The sequence below is a fragment of the Nerophis lumbriciformis genome, linkage group LG05 (genome assembly GCF_033978685.3).
Source record: "Nerophis lumbriciformis linkage group LG05, RoL_Nlum_v2.1, whole genome shotgun sequence".
In the NCBI taxonomy this organism is placed as follows: domain Eukaryota; kingdom Metazoa; phylum Chordata; class Actinopteri; order Syngnathiformes; family Syngnathidae; genus Nerophis; species Nerophis lumbriciformis.
This window is the reverse complement of record NC_084552.2, coordinates 11,542,501-11,565,000: the sequence shown is the minus strand read 5'-3', so window position 1 is coordinate 11,565,000 and position 22,500 is coordinate 11,542,501. Positions and strand designations below refer to the sequence as shown.

Here is a 22,500-nt window from a genome sequence, read left to right as displayed (position 1 = left end):
CTGTCAATAGCATGGAATTACAATTCAAATGTAGTTTTTTTGTAAGCCTTTCAAAAGAATTCAAAATATGAAAAATTAATGAAAATTAATTTAAGCCATCAGACACTTGAAAAGTGGCACATCACATCTCTAATGTAATCATTTGAACTTTTCAACAGAAATAGCACTGCAAAAATATTAAGGACATACTTCTGTATTTTGGTAGTTATGCTGTCAACATTTAACAAGATTTCTTCAACTTGGACTTGAAAGCATAAATAGTATAAACACTTTTAACAGTATGTCGTGCTGTGAAATACAGCCGACAGGATTGCGCACCAAACACGAAGCAAGGCCAAAGCGCATGCATGGTGCAGGAGAACAAAGGACTTCTTTCATTTAAGGTTTGTGATAAACCATCAAACTCATTCGTTAAAAGGACTCTATAGTAATATAAAGCGAATTTTTCTGGACATTATCATGCAAGAAAAGTTTATTTTTGGGACCGCGATCACCGCGTAATGATTTTTAAAGGTTGCATTACAAACATTTAACTGTCCCATGTGATCAGCCAGTGCGATTGGAAATCCATGCTCAATTATTGCCTCCGTAAATAAAACTTCGGCATTTATCACATCCAAAGAATCTGTTTGGGCGACGAAAAACGTTGAAAGTTTTCCACTTGTATCGCTAGCAACGGCATTAGACTTGTGTTTTTTTGTCCCAACGTGGTCTTTTACATCGCTAATTCCTCCGTGTCCGATCGAAAAATCTTGTCTGCACAAGGTGCAATTCGCGTAGTTTTCACCCTTTTTTTTTTTAAATGAATGAAAAACCGTATTTTTTATCACTGCAACCGTAACCCGGAATAGGTTGATGAAAACCGTACGAATTACGGGAAAACCGGAGTAGTTGGCAGGTATGCCTCACTAATGCCTTGCATCGTCTATATTAGAAATATAACAACGGGCGGGTGCGGGCGGATGGCGGGCGGGTGCAGTTCTGATCAAACGTTACATCGGGTGGATGGCGGATGGTTGACGACTTTCTGACGCGGTTGCGGATGAAATAAATTGCCTATCCGCGCATCTCTAATATGTACACACACACTTCTTTTTAACATCTTAATGACTGACCAAATATGAGGGGAGCCCACGGGGTTATAAAAAAATGAATATATTGTATGGGATTTGAAAATGAAAAATGTCAAAATGGGACATTCGCATGCTTTGATTTCTCAGCATGTGACCCTCAGTGGACAAAGTTTGGACTGTCATCAGAGTTACCATTTGAAGGTGTCATGTTTGTTCTTGTTGTTTGACAAGCGCCTCTTTCCTCTTGTCACTGACAGACAACGTGGAGGCGGAGCTACTGCACACCTTCACCAAGGTGTACAAGTTTGACACGCTGCTGCTGATGGTGCGCTTGGCGGTTCTCACCGCCGTCACGCTGACTGTTCCCATCGTGCTCTTCCCTGTGAGTACCACCTCTCCATGTACTGCAAGCACAGGAGAAAGTACACATCTCATACTAGTACACACGTACAAACACGTAATTATAATATATTCATTATCATGGACTGATACATCATTATTTATATTTCAATAGTCAATTTTTTTGTACACCCCTCATAATACAGTATTAACACTTTCTGGGGCACAACATCCACTACAGTTGCACTGTAACTGCAACTTCATGGCACACTTGCAAATGATACTTTAAACATGAAATAATGAAGAAAAATATCAAATAAACACCTCTCTCTGGCCAATAAATATACAAATATATAACATTAATATTTCATTCTTACACAAAAAGGCAACTTAGTGCTTCACGACCTTTCCTGACATGATTATTATTTTATTTATTTTTTGTCATAAAGAAATACAATCATGTGTGCTTACAGACTGTATCCCTGCAGACTGTATTGATCTATATTGATATATAATGTATATATTGTGTTTTTTATGTTGATTTAATTTAAAAAATATATATATATATATATTTTTATTTTTATTTTTAATTTCTTGTGCGGCCCGGTAGTTGGGGACCACTGCTCCAGCGGACAAGTTTGTAATTGTCCTGCCTGTCACCAGGTTCTTTATGTGGTGCTGCCCTCTAGTGGACGAGTCTGTAATTGTCCTGCCTGTCACCAGGTTCTTTATGTAGTGCTGCCCTCTAGTGGACAAGTCTGTAATTGTCCTGCCTGTCACCAGGTTCTTTATGTAGTGCTGCCCTCTAGTGGACAAGTCTGTAATTGTCCTGCCTGTCACCAGGTTCTTTATGTGGTGCTGCCCTCTAGTGGACGAGTCTGTAATTGTCCTGCCTGTCACCAGGTTCTTTATGTGATGCTGCCCTCTAGTGGACGAGTCTGTAATTGTCCTGCCTGTCACCAGGTTCTTTATGTGGTGCTGACCTCTAGTGGACAAGTCTGTAATTGTCCTGCCTGTCACCAGGTTCTTTATATGGTGCTGACCTCCAGTGGACGAGTCTGTAATTGTCCTGCCTGTCACCAGGTTCTTTATGTGGTGCTGCCCTCTAGTGGACGAGTCTGTAATTGTCCTGCCTGTCACCAGGTTCTTTATGTGGTGCTGCCCTCTAGTGGACGAGTCTGTAAATGTCTTGCCTGTCACCAGGTTCTTTATGTAGTGCTGCCCTCTAGTGGACGAGTCTGTAATTGTCCTGCCTGTCACCAGGTTCTTTATGTGGTGCTGCCCTCTAGTGGACGAGTCTGTAATTGTCCTGCCTGTCACCAGGTTCTTTATGTGGTGCTGCCCTCTAGTGGACGAGTCTGTAATTGTCCTGCCTGTCACCAGGTTCTTTATGTAGTGCTGCCTTCTAGTGGACGAGTCTGTAATTGTCCTGCCTGTCACCAGGTTCTTTATGTGGTGCTGCCCTCTAGTGGATGAGTCTGTAATTGTCCTGCCTGTCACATCTGTGGCTGGCACGGTGATGGGAAAACCATTCCATTTTCTACATCCATCAGGTCCCTCTCGGGAGGGTGGAGCCTATCCCAGCAATATTATGTCATATTAATACAATAAATATTATGTCATATAAATACCATTGGACAATTTCAAACTAAGTGAAATATGCGGAGGTAACATATGATGTATTGTATTTTTCAGAGTATAAGTCGCACCGGCCGAAAATGCATAATAAAGAAGGAAAAAAACATATATAAGTCGCACTGGAGTATAAGTCGCATTTTTGGGGGAAATGTATTTGATAAAAGCCAACACCAAGAATAGACATTTGAAACGCAATTTAAAATAAATCAAGAATAGTGAACAACAGGCTGAATAAGTGTACGTTATATGAGGCATAAATAACCAACTGGTATGTTAACGTAACATATTATGGTAAGAGTCATTCAAATAACTAACATATAGAACATGCTATACGTTTACCAAACAATCTGTCACTCCTAATCGCTAAATCCCATGAAATCTTATACGTCTAGTCTCTTACGTGAATGAGATAAATAGATAAAAAGATCCTGGCCAGATGAAGCCATCAGGACCACATCATCTACAAAAAGCAGAGACCTAATCCTGCAGCCACCAAACCAGATCCCCTCAACGCCTCGACTGCACCTAGAAATTCTGTCCATAAAAGTTATGAACAGAATGGGTGACAAAGGGCAGCCTTGGTTGGAGTCCAACCCTCACTGGAAACGTGTCCGCAATGCGGACCAAGCTCTGACACTGATCATACAGGGAGCGGACCGCCACAATCAGACAGTCCGATACCCCATACTCTCTAAGCACTCTCCATAGGACTTCCCGAGGGACACGGTCGAATGCCTTCTCCAAGTCCACAAAGCACATGTAGTTGGGCAAACTCCCATGCACCCTCAAGGACCCTGCCGAGAGTATAGAGCTGGTCCACAGTTCCACGACCAGGACCAAAACCACACTGTTCCTCCTGAATCCGAGGTTCGACTATCCGGCGTAGTCTCCTCTTCAGTACACCTGAATAGACCTTACCGGGAAGGCTGAGGAGTGTGATCCCACGATAATTAGAACACACCCTCCGGTTCCCCTTCTTAAAGAGAGGAACCACCACCCCGGTCTGCCAATCCAGAGGTACCGCCCCCGATGTCCACGCGATGCTGCAGAGTCTTGTCAACCAAGACAGCCCCACAACATCCAGAGCCTTAAGGAACTCCAGGCGGATCTCATCTACCCCCGGGGCCTTGCCACCGAGGAGCTTTTTAACTACCTCAGCAACCTCAGCCCCAGAAATAGGAGAGCCCACCACAGAATCCCCAGGCACTGCTTCCTCATAGGAAGACGTGTTGGTGGGATTGAGGAGGTCTTCGAAGTATTCCCTTGCACAACATCCGCAGTGGAGGTCAGCAGAACACCATCCTCACCATACACAGTGTTGACAGTTCACTGGTTCCCCTTCCTGAGGCGGCGGATGGTGGTCCAGAATCGCTTCGAAGCCGTCCAGAAGTCGTTTTCCATGGCTTCCCCAAACTCCTCCCATGTCCGAGTTTTTGCCTCCGCGACCGCTGTAGCCGCACACCGCTTGGCCTGTCGGTACTTGTCCGCTGCCTCAGGAGTCCTATGAGCCAAAAGAACCCGATAGGACTCCTTCTTCAGTTTGACGGCATCCCTCACCGCCGGTGTCCACCAACGGGTTCTAGGATTACTGCCACAACAGGCACCAACTACTTTGCGGCCACAGCTCCAATCAGCCGCTTCGACAATAGAGGTGCGGAACATGGTCCACTCGGACTCAATGTCCAGCACCTCCCTCGTGACATGTTCAAAGTTCTTCCGGAGGCGGGAAATGAAACTCTCTCTGACAGGAGACTCTGCCAGACGTTCCCAGCAGACCATCACAATGCGTTTGGGCCTGCCAGGTCTGTCAGGCACCCTCCCCCACCATCGCAGCCAACTCACCACCGCCCCTCTCTTCACCTGAGTGTCCAAAACATAAGGCCGCAAATCCGATGACACAACTACAAAGTCGATCATGGAACAGCGGCCTAGGGTGTCCTGGTGCCAAGTGCACATATGGACACCCTTATGTTTGAACATGGTGTTTGTTATGGACAATCTGTGACGAGCACAAAAGTCCAATAACAAAACACCACTCGGGTTCACATCCGGGCGGCCATTCTTCCCAATCACGCCTCTCCAGGTTTCACTGTCGTTGCCAACATTAGCGTTGAAGTCACCCAGTAGGACAAGGGAATCACCCGGGGGAGCACTTTCCAGTACTCCCTCGAGTGCATCCAAAAAGGGTGGATACTCTTAACTGCTGTTTGGTGCGTAAGCACAAACAACAGTCAGGACCCGTACCCCCACCCGAAGGTGGAGGGAAGCTACCCTCTCGTCCACTGGGTTGAACTCCAACGTGCAGGCTTTGAGTCAGGGGGCAACAAGAATTGCCACCCCAGCCCGTCGCCTCTCACTGCTGGCAACGCCAGTGTGGAAGAGAGTCCAGCCCCTCTCGAGAGAGTATATGTACATACTGTACAGATACTGTACATGTACACTACGGTGTTGACACGTGATTATAGGACGCATTTCCTTCCCTTATATGGTCGCGAGCTAAATTTAGGGCTGACCAAGAGGAAGTGATAGCTCCCATTTTTAGCCCTCAATACAATCTTATGGGGGTTCTCCGGGGTGTAGTAACCGCGAAAGGCCACCACATGGCGACAGAAGCCATCTAGTCAGTGAGCAGAACCAAATGAAGTGTTCCGTCCCATTTTAGCCCTCAATTCGCACACTCAATGATTTATTTTATTTTATTAATATTTCATAAAACCATTCATTTGAACTAATTTTAATTATTTGAGCAATAACAGTAAAAAAAACACGAAAGTTATTGGGGACCCTAGACTCATAAAAGTGTTAAAACTAAGTCAAACTTTTATTCTTTTTACTTTCAACGCTTAAATCTCCATATCAACTTCAGATCTATCCATTGACTATTATTATTGTTATTTTTAAATTGTTTGTGTTATGCCCTTTTTGTCAAAGGAAACCTTGTTTTATTTTTATTGCAAACGCAAAATATGCAATATTTTTCCCAAACAAAATTCATAACATTGATTTATTAGTATTTTTGAGCAATGCCAGATTTAAAGTAAAAAGTGCCTGCTGGCAGCTTTGTGTACTGCAGCATTTTCTCACTACATTTCACCTGCTCTTTCTTTTTCACTTTTTAATGGGCTTTTTTTCGGAAAATATTATTTCAAATGTGCTGCAGGCCGTAAAAATAAATAAAAAAAGTGGGTTATGATCATTATTAATTTTTAAAAATTGTTTGTGTTATGCCCTTTTTGTCAAGGGAAACCAAAGTATGCAATATTTTTCCCAAACAAAATTCATAACATTGATTTATTAGTATTTTTCGAGCAATGCCAGTTTTAATGTGAAATAAAAAAGTGCCTGCTGGCAGATTTGTGTACTGCAGCATTTTCTCACTACATTTCACCTGGATGCTCTTTTTTTCCACTTTTTTATGTTTTTTTGTGTGGAAAATACTTTCCATAACATTGATTTGGGACAAGAGGTAGAAAATGGATGGATGGATTTATCAGTATTTTTTGAGCAATGCCGGTTTTAAAGTAAATCATTGACAAATCCACATTTTATTTATTTATTTTGTAAATTATTGACCTTTTTAAGGCTCCAATTATTTCACATTGAACATTTTTGGCGGGAAATGATTGCACATTTTGTATTTTTGCCACCATAATAAATGTTTTTCTTTGACAAAAAAAGGGCACAAAATATAATAAAAATGTAAACTTATTATTAAATGTATTATCCATATTTTGTCATTTACACTCAATACGCACACTCCTTCCTCTTATGGGGTTTCTTGTGGGTGTAGTAACCGCGGAAGGCCACCAGATGGCGACAGAATCCTGCTAGTCAGTGAGCAGGGAGGGGTGCTGCTGTAAATGAGTCATGGATGTTCCAGTTTATGTTTCAGTGGAAGTTTCCTGGGACGGTGGAAAAAGCGCCACCTTGGCCGCTGCTTTCGGGGCTGAGGATGAAACCAAACGTTGCTACAATATAAACATTTTAATGGTTTGAACTAACAATTTGACATGTAAGAGACTAAATGTTAGTGTGTGGAATAAGGGCAGGGCAGAAGAAATGTTCAGCAGTGCCAGGAAGACATTTTCCTGCTAATCCCTGAAAGAGCGTGAGTCATAATTTGTTAGGCATGAGTCACGAGTTGTCAGAACAATGCAGTGTGTCCACAAACACCTGGCGCCCATTTTCATTGTTCTCATTTTTAAAACAAATACATTACACTTTTTTCCCCCCACCTTTAAGCTCCCTCAAGTTTTGGCCCAGGAAGACGAAATTGGGTCTCAGTTATAAAAATGTTAAAAAGAGGTCATGTTTTTATTCAACGCTTCAATCTTTAGTTCAACTTTGGGTCAATCTGTTGATATAAAGTTTTTTTGTTTTGTTTTATGCCTTTTTGTCAAATCCCTGTTATTTTATGGCAAACAAAGTGGAATATTTGATGTGAATTAAATATGTCAATAATCTATAACATTGATTTTTTTGAGCAATGACAGTTAAAAAAAAAAATGCCACTAAAATTATTGGAGACCAAAAGGACCCCACTCACAAAAGTGTTAAATAATAAATAATACATTAGTCTTTTTTACACCTTCAAAAATGTAACTCAAAATCAACTTCAGAATTTTTTTTTTTTAATGGACTTTTTTGTTTTATGCCCGTTTTGTCAAAAAAAAAACGTAGTTTTTTACATGGCTAAAAACTAAAAAAATGCAATATATTCTAAAAGAAAATATTTCAAAGTGGAATATTTGATGTGAATTAAATATGTCAATAATTGATAACAACATTGATTCATTATGTTTTTAAACAATAACAGTTAAAAAAAAAAAATGCCACTAAAATTCTTGGAGACCAAAAGGGCCTCACTCGCTAAAGTGTTAAATAATAAATTAGTCTTTTTTACATCTTCAAAGTTTAACTCTCAAAATCAACTTCAGAATTTTTTTTTAATAGGTTTTTTAATTATTTTTTAATGCCGTTTTGTCAAAAAAAAAATGCAGTTTTTTACATGGTAAAAACACACAGATGCAATATATTCTTAAAGAAAATATTTCAAAGTGGAATATTTGATGTTGATAATGTTGATAACAACATTGATTTTAATTCATTATTATTTTTTTGAGCAATGACCGTTTAAAAAATAATGCTACTAAAATTATTGTGCACCCAAAAGGGTCCCACTCATAAAAGTGTTAAAAATACATCATACATTAGTTTTGAGGTTGTTTTTTTTTCCTTCAACGCTTAAATCTCAAGATCAACTTTAGAACTATCAGTCGATTATACATTATTAGTATTTTAATGTTTGTTGTTTTAAGCCCTTTTTATAAAAAAATAAAAAAAGCTATTTATTAAAAATAAGTCTTTTTTTAACATTTTTATTCAAGTCTTAATTGTTTTAGATCAAGTTCAGGTCTATGTGTTGGTATAAAAACATATTTTATGTTTTTGTCAAAACCCTGTTTTTTTATGGCAAAATCCCACTAAATTTCTTGGAGACCAAAGGGCCCCACTCATAAAAGTGTTCAAAATAAATAATACATTAGTTTTTTACACCTTCAAAGTTTAACTCTCAAGATCAACTTCAGATCAGTCCATTAAAAGTTTTTAAATTATTATTTTTATAGGTTTTAAGCCAGTTTTGTCAACAAAAAAAACCTGTAGTTTTTTACATGGTGAAAACACAAAAAATGCAATATATTCTAAAATGAAATATTTTAAAGTGGAATATTTGGAATTAAATATGTCAATAATTCATAACAACATTGATTTTGATTCATTATTATTTTTTGAGCAATGACAGTTTTAAAGAAAAAGAAAAAAGTCATACTTATTTGTTTTATGCCCTTTATGTCAAAGAAAACATTGTTTTTTTTATGCCAAAAACACAAAATATGCAATATTTCCCAAAGTAATTGGAGCATTAAATAGATAAACAATTAATAACATTAATTATTCTTTTTTGAGCAATGACCGTAAAAAAAAAAAAATTTTACTAAAATTATTGGGCCCAAAGTGGACTCATAAAAGTGTTAAAAATAAAGTATAAATAATACTTTTGTTGCCTTTCAACGCTTAAGTCTTTGAATCAACTTTATATCTATCCATCCATTACAAGTTTTTATTACATTACATTTTGTTTTTTTATGATAAACAGAAAATACGCAATATTTCCCCCCTACAAAATATTTGATGGGGAGTAATAATTGGAGCCTTGAATATGTCAATAATTCATAACAACATTGATTTTGATGCATTATTATGTTGTTTTGAGCAATGACAGTTTTAAGGAAAAAGTCATACTTATTTGTTTTATGCCCTTTATGTCAAAGAAAACATTGTTTTGTTATGCCAAAAACACAAAATATGCAATATTTCCCAAAGTAATTGGAGCATTAAATATATAAACAATTAATAACATTATTGATTTCATTATTCAGTTTTGAGCTATGACCGTTTAAAAAAAAAAAATCCCGCTAAAATTATTGGGCCTAAAGTGGACTCATAAAAGTGTTAAAAATAAAGTATAAATAATAGATTTGTTTACTTTCAACACTTAATTCTCTGCATCAACTTTAGATCTATCCAAGTTTTTATTACATTACATTTTTGTCAAAGAAAATGCGCAATATTTCCCTCCTACAAAATATTTGATGGGAAGTAACTGGAGCCTTGAATATGTCAATAATTCATAACATTGATTTTGATGCATTATTATGTTTTGAGCAATGACCGTTTTAAAGAAAACAACAGCCTGCATGACAACTTTGTGTTATTAGTGAACATTGCAACTTTTTCTTGTTACATTTCACCTTTTTGCTTTTTTAATGCACGTTTTTTTTTCTTTAATAGTGTTTATAGAATGTGTGTGTGTGTGTGTGTGACTCGAGCATATTTTGTCAGGCTCCTGTGGGGTTGGAAGACTTTTTTCACAAAATGAGTGGGAAAAAAAACCCTGAAAACATGAACATTTTGCATGAGGACATGAAGAAAGTTTTAGCTATAAATGTGCTTTTCTTCCAAATGAGGGAGGTGATATATATTAAGTGTTACACATCACCTTCAACATGGAGGGCAGCCAACTTTCCACCTGACATTTGAGAACCTGCAAGCCTCGACTCCCCCCGACGTTCATTGTGCCCGCCGACCTTCAGCGAGAGATTAACATTAGCTGTGTCTGCCAGAAGAAGTGGTACACACACACACACACACACACACACACGTGTGTTTAGACGAGGTGTAGTCACGTGATGGATGGCTCACACAGGGCTTTGCTGGGATTCAGTGCATTATGAGGGGGCTTTACACGGAGGCCCCCCTGCCCCAGTTCTCAGGCTCCGGCTGATGAGAGCCCACTACCTTTTTGCCCACAAACATCCTCTTCTAAACATTTAGCTCATGCTATGTCCAACTGCTAGTTGTGATCCTGACAAATCACCAAATTCAATGACCGTATTTTGCAGACCAAGGAGTGCACCGCTATAATAAGCCACACCCTCTAAACTTTAGAAATACTTTCCCATATATTAGCCGCACCGGACTATAAGTCGCAGATATAAACGTTGTGAAATGACTTATTTACACAGAAATATTCTGTAAATGTTTATTTCAAACGGTGTCTGTAACAAGGCAGTAAAACGGCTGATCAAACAAAACAGAAGTCATGGTCATGGACCCACTAGCTGCGCGAGCTAGCTCTCCAATCAGCTAAACAGACTCAATAAGACATTAGCATACTTCTGAGGATGGCGGCAAGTATCAAAATCCATGATTTTTAGGTATAAACGTACAGACTTAATTAAAAGGCTTTAATGAGCAATGACAGTTTAAAAAAAATGCCACTAAAATTATTGGGGACCAAAATGACCCCACTCACAAAAGTGTTAAAAAATAAATAACACATTGTTTTTTTACGCCATCAAAGTTTAATTCTCAAAATCAACTTCAGAATGTTTTAATTTTTTTAATATAGGTTTTTTAAATTTGTTTTATAAGTTTTTTTTACACAGTAAAAACACAAAAAATGCAATTTATTGTAAAAAAATATATATATTTCAAAGTGGAATATTTGATGTGCATATAATACAATAATTCATTATTATTTTAATGAGCAATGACAGTTTTAAAAAATGCCACTAAAATTCTTGGGGACCAAAAGAACCCCACTCACAAAAGTGTTAAAAAATAAATAATACATTAGTTTTTTTTTTTTTTTTTACACCATCAAAGTTTAACTCTCAAAATCAACTTCAGAATGTTATTATTATTTTTTTTTTTTTTAGTTTTATTTGTTTTATACTTGTTTTGTTAAAAAAAACAACATACTTTTTTACATGGTAAAAACACAAAAAAATGTAATATATTCTAAAAAAATAAAATATTTTCAAAGTAGAATATTTGATGTGTCAGTAATTCATAACAACATTGACTTTAATTCATTATTAGTTTTATGAGAAATGAGTATAAAAAAAATGCTACTAAAATTATTGGGGACCAAAAAAAAACCCCACTCACAAAAGTGTTAAAAAAATAAATAATAAATTAGTTGTTTTTGTTTTTTTTACACCATCAAAGTCTATAATTCTCAAAATCAACTTCAGAATTATTATTTTTTTTACATAGGTTTTTTTTATGCTTTATTCTTGTTTTGTTAAAAAAAATGTTTTTTAAAACTTTGTTTTTTACATGGTAAAAACACCAAAAAATTCAATATATTCTAAAAAAAAATAAAAATATTTCAAAGTAGAATATTTGATGTGAATTAAATAGTTCAATAATTCATAACAACATTGATCTTAATTCATTATTATTTTTATGGGCAATGACAGTTTAAACAAATCCCACAAAATGATTGGGGACCAAAAGAACCCCACTCACAAAAGTGTTAAAAAATAAATAATACATTAGTTGTTTTTTTACACCATCAAAGTTTAACCCTCAAAATCAACTTCAGAATTTTGTAGTTTATATATACATATATATATACATATATATATATATATATATATATATAGTTTTTTTTAATTTGTTTTATACTTGTTTTGTAAAGAAAAAAGAAAAGAAAAACCTGTTTTTTACATGGTAAAAATGCAATATATTTTAAAAGAAAATATTTCAAAGTGGAATATTTGATGTGAATTAAATATGTCAATAATTCATAACAACATTGATTGTTATGAATTTTTTTGAGCTATGACAGTTCAAAAAACCAAACACTAAAATTCTTGGAGACCATCAGGGTCCTATACTCACAAAAGTAAATACAGCTACAAAAAAAAAGTTAGCATGCAGCATTTATCTGAGGTGCTGCAAAACTAGCCAAACTAAAAAGGGATCATGCCAATAATATTAGAATGCTTACAACTGGGACTTTTTACACACCTGTCGGGTTTTTTGGTGTGGGAAAACGTCCTCTGCAGTGGACATTAGTGGTTTGCATAATGGTCACTGCAGAGGACGTTTTACGGGAGGGCGTACAGACACTTCCTGTGGTCTTGAGATTGGAACGCACCAAAAAGAATCAGTGATTACGCTAGGTAACAACCTTCTGGATGGTTCTGCCACTTCTACCGGTCCGTCCACATTCCCATGGTGTGTACGGGGTGAGGGAGGGGAGGGGAGGGGAGGGGCAGTGTAAATACCACACGGTGCTACAAAGGAGTGACAGTTGGGTGCCAAATAGTTTGGAGCCTCGGAGAGAAATGCATCATCCCGGTTCCACTTTTCCTAGATAATTATGCAACCACTTATAAATGATTGTCAAGATCTCCAGAACTACTTCTCTCTAGCAACTTGCCCGTTGGCCCGGCAACCCTCAATGAAAAGTGTCTTTCTTCCTGGTGAAGTGGGTGTGAGAGAAAAAAGAAAGTTACCTTTCTGGCCGTACCTGTCCCACAGTACCTGTCCCCATGATAAGCAAACAGACATGCCTCCCCCACTTCCTGTTGCCTTAAAGCCCGCCCCCCGGCTGATGCAACTCTCCAGTTCCCTTGCACGGCGGGAGATAATCCCTTTTGAATGGGCGCCCGCAAGCCCCGCCTCCTTGAACCTATCCCTGGGCCGCACCTGACGACGGTGACCTTTCCCCCACTGGCCGCTTGAGCCAGCGGCGTCTCAGCGAGGATGCGATACAGACGCTGGGAATGTTGGGCGAGTGATAGCGTGTGATCACACCGTGTCACTGCGATAACGTGCTGCAGTCTCAACAACAGCTGGATGTATCAGACTCAGACCATTGTCTTTCATATCAACGTAACAGCTGGATGTATCAGCCTCAGACCATTGTCTTTGATATCAACGTAACAGCTGGATGTATCAGCCTCAGACCATTGTCTTTGATATCAACGTAACAGCTGGATGTATCAGACTTAGACCATTGTCTTTGATATCAACGTAACAGCTGGATGTATCAGAGTCAGACCATTGTCTTTGATATCAACGTAACAGCGGGATGTATCAGACTCAGACAATAGTCTTTGATGTCAACGTAACAGCAAGATGTATCAGACTCAGACAATAGTCTATGGTATCAACGTAACAACTGGATGTATCAGACTCAGACAATAGTCTTTGATATCAACGTAACAACTGGATGTATCAGACTCAGACAATAGTCTTTGATATCAACGTAACAGCTGGGTGTATCAGACTCAGACAATAGTCTTTGATATCAACGTAACAACTGGATGTATCAGACTCAGACAATAGTCTTTGATATCAACGTAACAGCTGGGTGTATCAGACTCAGACAATAGTCTTTGATATCAACGTAACAACTGGATGTATCAGACTCAGACAATAGTCTTTGATATCAACGTAACAACTGGGTGTATCAGACTCAGACAATAGTCTTTGATATCATATCATTTTTCAACTTGTTGGCATGGCAACGTGAGCGTACATCAAACACCAACATTTGACTGGTGGCTAAAAAGCCTACATGACAACTTTGTGGGGAGGGGGGTTGCGGGAAATGTCCTCTGCAGTGACCATTTGTGGTGTGCATAATGGTCACTGCGGAGGATGTTTTAAGAAATGATGTCAGACATCTTGAAAAATGACCAAATCTCAAGGTCACGACCCAACATTGATTAAACGTTGTCAAAAAGTATGTTGTTCCAATGTTGTATTTGAGTTGTTTTCAAAGACTGTTAGGACTCCCTCATGACTCCTGCATGTCTCCTTCATCATGACTCCTTCATGTCATGGCTCCTTCATGACACTTTGGCTCCTTCATCATGACTCCATGTCTCCTTCATGACTCCTTCATGACTCTTTTATGTCTCCCTCATGACTCCCTCATGACTCCTTCATGTCTCCTTCATGACTCCCTCATGACTCCTTCATGTCTCCTTCATGACTCCTTCATGTCTCCCTCATGACTCCCTCATGACTCTGACTCCTTCATGTCTCCTTCATGTCTCCCTCATGACTCCTTCATGTCTCCTTCTTCATGTCTCCTTCATCATGACTCCTTCATGTCTCCGACTCCTTCATGTCTCCATCATGATTCCTTCATGTCTCCTTCATGACTCATGACTTGACTCCTTCATGACCTTCATGATTTCTTCATGTCTCCTTCATGACTCCCTCATGACTCCCTCATGTCTCCTTCATGTCATGGCTCCTTCATGACACTTTATGTCTCCTACATGATTCTTTATGTCTCCTTCATGATTCTTTATGTCTCTATCATGTCTCCTTCATGTCTCATGTCTCCTTCATGACTCCTCCTTCATCATGTCTCCTTCATGTCTCCTTCATGACTCCCTTCATGTCTCCCTCATAATGACTCCTTCATGTCTCGGACTCCTGCATGACTCCTTCATCATGACTCCTTCATGTCTCGGACTCCTGCATGACTCCTTCATCATGACTCCTTCATGTCTCGGACTCCTGCATGACTCCTTCATCATGACTCCTTCATGTCTCGGACTCCTGCATGACTCCTTCATGTCTCCTTCATCATGACTCCTTCATGTCTCGGACTCCTGCATGACTCCTTCATCATGACTCCTTCATGTCTCGGACTCCTGCATGACTCCTTCATCATGACTCCTTCATGTCTCGGACTCCTGCATGACTCCTTCATCATGACTCCTTCATGTCTCGGACTCCTGCATGACTCCTTCATCATGACTCCTTCATGTCTCGGACTCCTGCATGACTCCTTCATCATGACTCCTTCATGTCTCGGACTCCTGCATGACTCCTTCATCATGACTCCTTCATGTCTCGGACTCCTGCATGACTCCTTCATCATGACTCCTTCATGTCTCGGACTCCTGCATGACTCCTTCATCATGACTCCTTCATGTCTCGGACTCCTGCATGACTCCTTCATCATGACTCCTTCATCATGACTCCTTCATGTCTCGGACTCCTGCATGACTCCTTCATCATGACTCCTTCATGTCTCCGACTCCTGCATGACTCCTTCATCATGACTCCTTCATGTCTCCGACTCCTTCATTACTCCTTCATGTCTCCGACTCCTTCATGTCTCCGACTCCTTCATGACTCCTTCATGTCTCCGACTCCTTCATGTCTCCGACTCCTTCATGTCTCCTTCATGTCTCCTTCATGTCTCCGACTCCTTCATGTCTCCAACGCCTTCATGACTCCTTCATGTCTCCGACTCCTTCATGACTCCTTCATGTCTCCGACGCCTTCATGACTCCTTCGTGTCTCCTTCATGTCTCCGACTCCTTCATGTCTCCGACGCCTTCATGACTCCGACTCCTTCATGTCTCCGACTCCTTCATGTCTCCGACGCCTTCATGACTCTTCATGTCTCCGACTCCTTCATGACTCCGACTCCTTCATGACTCCTTCATGTCTCCTTCATGTCTCCGACTCCTTCATGTCTCCGACGCCTTCATGACTCTTCATGTCTCCGACTCCTTCATGTCTCCGACTCCTTCATGACTCCTTCATGTCTCCGACTCCTTCATGTCTCCGACGCCTTCATGACTCTTCATGTCTCCGACTCCTTCATGATTCCTTCATGTCTCCTTCATGTCCTCTTCATGTCTCCGACTCCTTCATGATTCCTTCATGTCTCCTTCATGTCATGTCTCCTACATGATTCTTTATGTCTCCTTCATGATTCTTTATGTCTCTATCATGTCTCATGTCTCCTTCATGACTCCTCCTTCATCATGTCTCCTTCATGTCTCCTTCATGACTCCCTTCATGTCTCCCTCATAATGACTCCTTCATGTCTCGGACTCCTGCATGACTCCTTCATCATGACTCCTTCATGTCTCGGACTCCTGCATGACTCCTTCATCATGACTCCTTCATGTCTCCTTCATCATGACTCCTTCATGTCTCGGACTCCTGCATGACTCCTTCATCATGACTCCTTCATGTCTCCTTCATCATGACTCCTTCATGTCTCGGACTCCTGCATGACTCCTTCATCATGACTCCTTCATGTCTCGGACTCCTGCATGACTCCTTCATCATGACTCCTTCATGTCTCGGACTCCTGCATGACTCCTTCATCATGACTCCTTCATGTCTCGGACTCCTGCATGACTCCTTCATCATGACTCCTTCATCATGACTCCTTCATCATGACTCCTTCATGTCTCGGACTCCTGCATGACTCCTTCATCATGACTCCTTCATGTCTCGGACTCCTGCATGACTCCTTCATCATGACTCCTTCATGTCTCGGACTCCTGCATGACTCCTTCATCATGACTCCTTCATGTCTCGGACTCCTGCATGACTCCATCATGACTCCTTCATCATGACTCCTTCATGTCTCGGACTCCTGCATGACTCCTTCATCATGACTCCTTCATGTCTCGGACTCCTGCATGACTCCTTCATCATGACTCCTTCATGTCTCCGACTCCTTCATTACTCCTTCATGTGTTCGACTCCTTCATGTCTCCGACTCCTTCATGACTCCTTCATGTCTCCGACTCCTTCATGTCTCCGACTCCTTCATGTCTCCTTCATGACTCCTTCATGTCTCCTTCATGTCTCCGACTCCTTCATGTCTCCGACGCCTTCATGACTCCTTCATGTCTCCGACTCCTTCATGACTCCTTCATGTCTCCGACGCCTTCATGACTCCTTCGTGTCTCCTTCATGTCTCCGACTCCTTCATGTCTCCGACGCCTTCATGACTCCGACTCCTTCATGTCTCCTTCATGTCTCCGACTCCTTCATGTCTCCGACGCCTTCATGACTCTTCATGTCTCCGACTCCTTCATGACTCCTTCATGTCTCCTTCATGTCTCCGACTCCTTCATGTCTCCGACTCCTTCATGTCTCCGACGCCTTCATGACTCTTCATGTCTCCGACTCCTTCATGACTCCTTCATGTCTCCTTCATGTCTCCGACTCCTTCATGTCTCCGACGCCTTCATGACTCTTCATGTCTCCGACTCCTTCATGTCTCCGACTCCTTCATGACTCCTTCATGTCTCCTTCATGTCTCCGACTCCTTCATGTCTCCGACGCCTTCATGACTCTTCATGTCTCCGACGCCTTCATGACTCCTTCGTGACTCCTTCATGTCTCCGACTCCTTCATGTCTCCGACGCCTTCATGACTCTTCATGTCTCCGACTCCTTCATGATTCCTTCATGTCTCCTTCATGTCCAGTCAAAGGGACTAAATAAATGTCTTCCATCCCACAGATCCGCTCCTCCATCACCACCTTGCTGTTCAGCGGGCGAGGGTTCAGCTGGGCTCGCCACATGATCATCGCCGCCGCCATCTTGGCCTTCAACAACATGCTGGTCATCTTCGTCCCCACCATCCGGGACATCTTCGGCTTCATCGGTGAGCGCGCACACACACACACACACACACACACACACACACACACACACACACACACACACACACAGCCATACAGGTCACACTGAGGGTGGCCGTATAAACAACTTTAACACTGTTACAAATATGCGCCACACTGTGAACCCACACCAAACAAGAATGACAAACACATTTCGGGAGAACATCCGCACCGTAACACAACAGAACAAATACCCAAAACCCCTTGCAGCACTAACTCTTCCAGGACGCTACAATATACACCCCCTGCTACCACCAAACCCAATATTGGAATATCGGTACAAAAGCCATTATCGGACATCTCTATAAAAAATATTTCTTCCATATATAAGCCGCACCAGACTATAAGTCGCAGATATGTACTTTGTGGAATAAGTTATTTACACAGAAATATTTTTCAAATGTGAATTTACATACAGTCATTGTTTCCAAACAGTGTCTGTAACAGGGCAGTAAAACGGCTGAACAAACAAAACAGACGTCCTCGTCATGAACCCACTAGCTGCGCAAGCTAGCTCTCCAATCAGCTAAACAGACTCGATAACTCCACGGTGATGTTTTGGTGAATTTACTGAGGGATTTGTGAAAGTGAAACAATACAAAAAGAATGCCATTGGAAGTTAATGATACTAACACAGACACTTGTAAACCTGTTAGCATATTCGCTAATGACAACGACTAAAAACATACAAATACTCATGAAAACACTCCTACAGACATCACACATGGGATGCTTTAGCAAGTAAGAATTGTTTTAGTTATATTGTAAAACTTACAAACGTTGCTTGGAGTGATGAATAAAGAATCCAAATAAGTAGACGGCTAGAAGACAGAACGGCACTTATACTTCCGGTAGAAAGCACTGAATGGAAGGATACTGCAGTGAGCGAGCGAACTAGTCCAAAAGATGGCACCATAGCACAAACATTAACACACCTTTTCAGTGTATTTGCTTACTATTTGCATTATGGCCGTCAGCGAAGAAAATCCATAATTTTGCCTCACCCTTTTATAAGCAGCGGGGTTCAAAGCGTTGGAAAAAAGTAGAGGCTTGTAGGTAATAAGAGTATAAGCAAATATTGCAGCTGCGTCTCACACCTTCTTTTTGCCGGGTCAGGTTCCTCGGCAGCCACCATGCTCATCTTCATCCTCCCCGCGGCCTTTTACCTGCGCTTGGTGAAGAGTGTACCCATGCGCTCGCCACAGAAGATTGGGGTAAGTCCAGACCAACACACACACACACACACACCTGCTACAAATTGTTGGTCCCCTTCTGAAGTTGGCCCTCTCGTCATTGCTAATATTGAAATATTCATTTGTGCTGTGCACATTTTCATTTGTGCCATTTACTTTTTTAACTTACTCTATTATAAAACGTTACTAACATAAAAAGTATAAAATGTTAACATAAAAACTAAAATGTTAATAGCATAAAAACTATAAAATGTTACTAACATAAAAACTATAAAATGTAACTAACATAAAAACTATTTGACGTTAATATAAAAATTATAAAATGTTACTAACATAAAAAGTATAAAAGGTTACTAACATAAAAACTATAAACCGTTACCAACATAAAAACTATAAAACATTACTAACATAAAAACTATTAGAAGTTAAAATAAAAACTATAAAATGTTACTAACATAAAAACTTCTAGAAGTTAAAATAAAAAGTATAAAATGTTACTAAAATAAAAAGTATAAAATGTATAAAAGGTTACCAATATAAAAAGCATAAAAGGTTACTAACATAAAAACTATTTGACGTTAACATAAAAACTATTAGATGTTAACATAAAAAGTATAAAATGTTACTAACATAAAAACTATTAGACGTTAACATAAAAAGTATAAAATGTTACTAACATAAAAACTATTAGACGTTAACATAAAAACTATTAGACGTTAACATAAAAAGTATAAAATGTTACTAACATAAAAACTATAAAACGTTACTAACATAAAAACTATAAAAGGTTACTAACATAAAAACTATAAAATGTTACTAACATAAAAACTATAAAAGGTTACTAACATAAAAACTATAAAAGGTTACTAACATAAAAACTATAAAAGGTTACTAACATAAAAACTATTAGACGTTAACATAAAAACTATTAGACGTTAACATAAAAACTATTAGACGTTAACATAAAAAGTATAAAACGTTACTAACATAAAAACTATTAGACGTTAACATAAAAACTATTAGACGTTAACATAAAAAGTATAAAACGTTACTAACATAAAAACTACAAAATGTTACTAACATAAAAACTATAAAAGGTTACTAACATAAAAACTATAAACCGTTACCAACATAAAAACTATAAAACATTACTAACATAAAAACTATTAGAAGTAAAAATAAAAACTATAAAATGTTACTAACATAAAAACTATTTGACGTTAACATAAAAACTATTAGATGTTAACATAAAAAGTATAAAAGGTTACTAACATAAAAAGTATAAAAGGTTACTAACATAAAAACTATAAAACGTTATTAACATAAAAACTATAAAATGTTACTAACATAAAAACTACAAACCGTTACCAACATAAAAACTATAAAACATTACTAACATAAAAACTATTAGAAGTAAAAATAAAAACTATAAAATGTTACTAACATAAAAACTATTAGATGTTAACATAAAAACTATAAAATGTTACTAACATAAAAACTATAAAAGGTTACTAACATAAAAACTATAAAAGGTTACTAACATAAAAACTATAAAATGTTACTAACATAAAAACTATAAAAGGTTACTAACATAAAAACTATAAAAGGTTACTAACATAAAAACTATAAAACATTACTAACATAAAAACTATTAGAAGTAAAAATAAAAAGTATAAAATGTTACTAACATAAAAACTATTAGGAGTTAAAATAAAAAGTATAAAATGTTACTAACATTAAAAGTATAAAAGGTTACCAACATAAAAAGTATAAAATGTTACTAACATAAAAAGTATAAAAGTTTACTGACAAAAACTACTAGATGTTAAAATAAAAACTATAAAATGTTACTAACATAAAAACTATTAGAAGTTAACATAAAAAGTATAAAATGTTACTAACATAAAAACTATTAGAAGTTAAAATAAAAAGTATAAAATGTTACTAACATAAAAAGTATAAAAGGTTACCAACATAAAAAGTATTAAAGGTTACTAACATAAAAACTATTAGAAGTTAAAATAAAAAGTATATAATGTTACCAACATAAAAAGTATAAAAGGTTACTAACATAAAAACTATTAGAAGTTAAAATAAAAAGTATATAATGTTACTAACATAAAAACTATAAAAGGTTACTAACATAAAAACTATTAGAAGTTAAAATAAAAAGTATATAATGTTACTAACATAAAAAGTATAAAAGATTACTAACATAAAAAGTATTAAAAGTTACCAACATAAAAAGTATAAAATGTTACTAAAATAAAAACTATTAGAAGTTAACATAAAAACTATAAAATGTTACCAACATAAAAACTATTAGAAGTTAACATAAAAAGTATAAACTATTAGAAGTATAAAATGTTACTAACATAAAAAGTATAAAAGGTTACTAACATAAAAACTATTAGAAGTTAACATAAAAAGTATTAAATGGTTACCAACATAAAAAGTATAAAATGTTACCAACATAAAAAGTATAAAATGTTACTAACATAAAAACTATTAGAAGTTAACATAAAAAGTATATAATGTTACTAACATAAAAACTATTAGAAGTTAACATAAAAAGTATTAAATGGTTACCAACATAAGTATAAAATGTTACTAACATAAAAAGTATTAAAGGTTACTAACATAAAAAGTATAAAAGGTTACCAACATAAAAACTACAATAGACATAAAAATGTCAGCATGTTTGTGTAGAAGGTTGGTTATGAAAGATAAAAAGTGAATGACTTAAAAGTGTAAGTTGACAAAAACAATTGCATCACATTTGCAATATTAACTTCTCACGGAAGAAGGAAGAAGGACTGAAATAACTGCTGCTTAGTAAAATAATTCAAGGGAATGAAATAAAAAGTCATGAGACTGACCTGAACAAAAATGTGTTTTGGTGTCACAAAGGAGCAAATATTTGCTTGTCACCTTGACTTTCTTTTCATAGTAAGAGCAAAATATCCTCATCAACAAGAGTTGTTGTAACAAGGTTTGTGTTCATATCCATCACACTTACATCATTGCAATGTGGCCCCAGTTTGACACCCCTGACCTAAGACTTTGTTGCGCAACCTTGTGAGACTTCCTGAGACTCTATCACCTAACGACAGGTTCTTTTTTAGCACACCTTATTTTAGCAAACTGCTCATGTTGTCAAGTATAAAAGATGACTTCTGCACACTTTCTTCACTTGATCTCAATCAGGCCCTGAATAGGCCCACCTTTCACTTTTATCATCACCCTGTTTATAACTATATATATAAATATAAGGGTTGTACGGTATATTGGTATTAGTATAGTACCGCGATACTAATTAATCATTTTCAGTACGATACGTCTCTGAAACGTATCCACTGTAATGATACCAAGTACAAACACGTATCATCTAGTCGATACTACTATGATTATGTCAATATTTTTTGGCATCACAACA

General features: G+C 37.8%; 1 protein-coding gene across 3 annotated transcripts in view; it reads left to right on the top strand.

Moving 5' to 3' along the window:
• Positions 1-22,500, top strand: part of slc38a4 (solute carrier family 38 member 4) — a 161,053-nt gene that overhangs the window by 130,901 nt on the left and 7,652 nt on the right. For all 3 annotated transcript variants that reach the window (XM_072913143.1, XM_061961287.1, XM_061961286.2), the window contains 3 exons: positions 1,331-1,455; positions 17,711-17,855; positions 18,988-19,085. In XM_072913143.1, the coding sequence (XP_072769244.1) occupies positions 1,331-1,455; positions 17,711-17,855; positions 18,988-19,085 (368 nt within the window). The remainder of the gene's footprint in view (positions 1-1,330; positions 1,456-17,710; positions 17,856-18,987; positions 19,086-22,500) is intronic.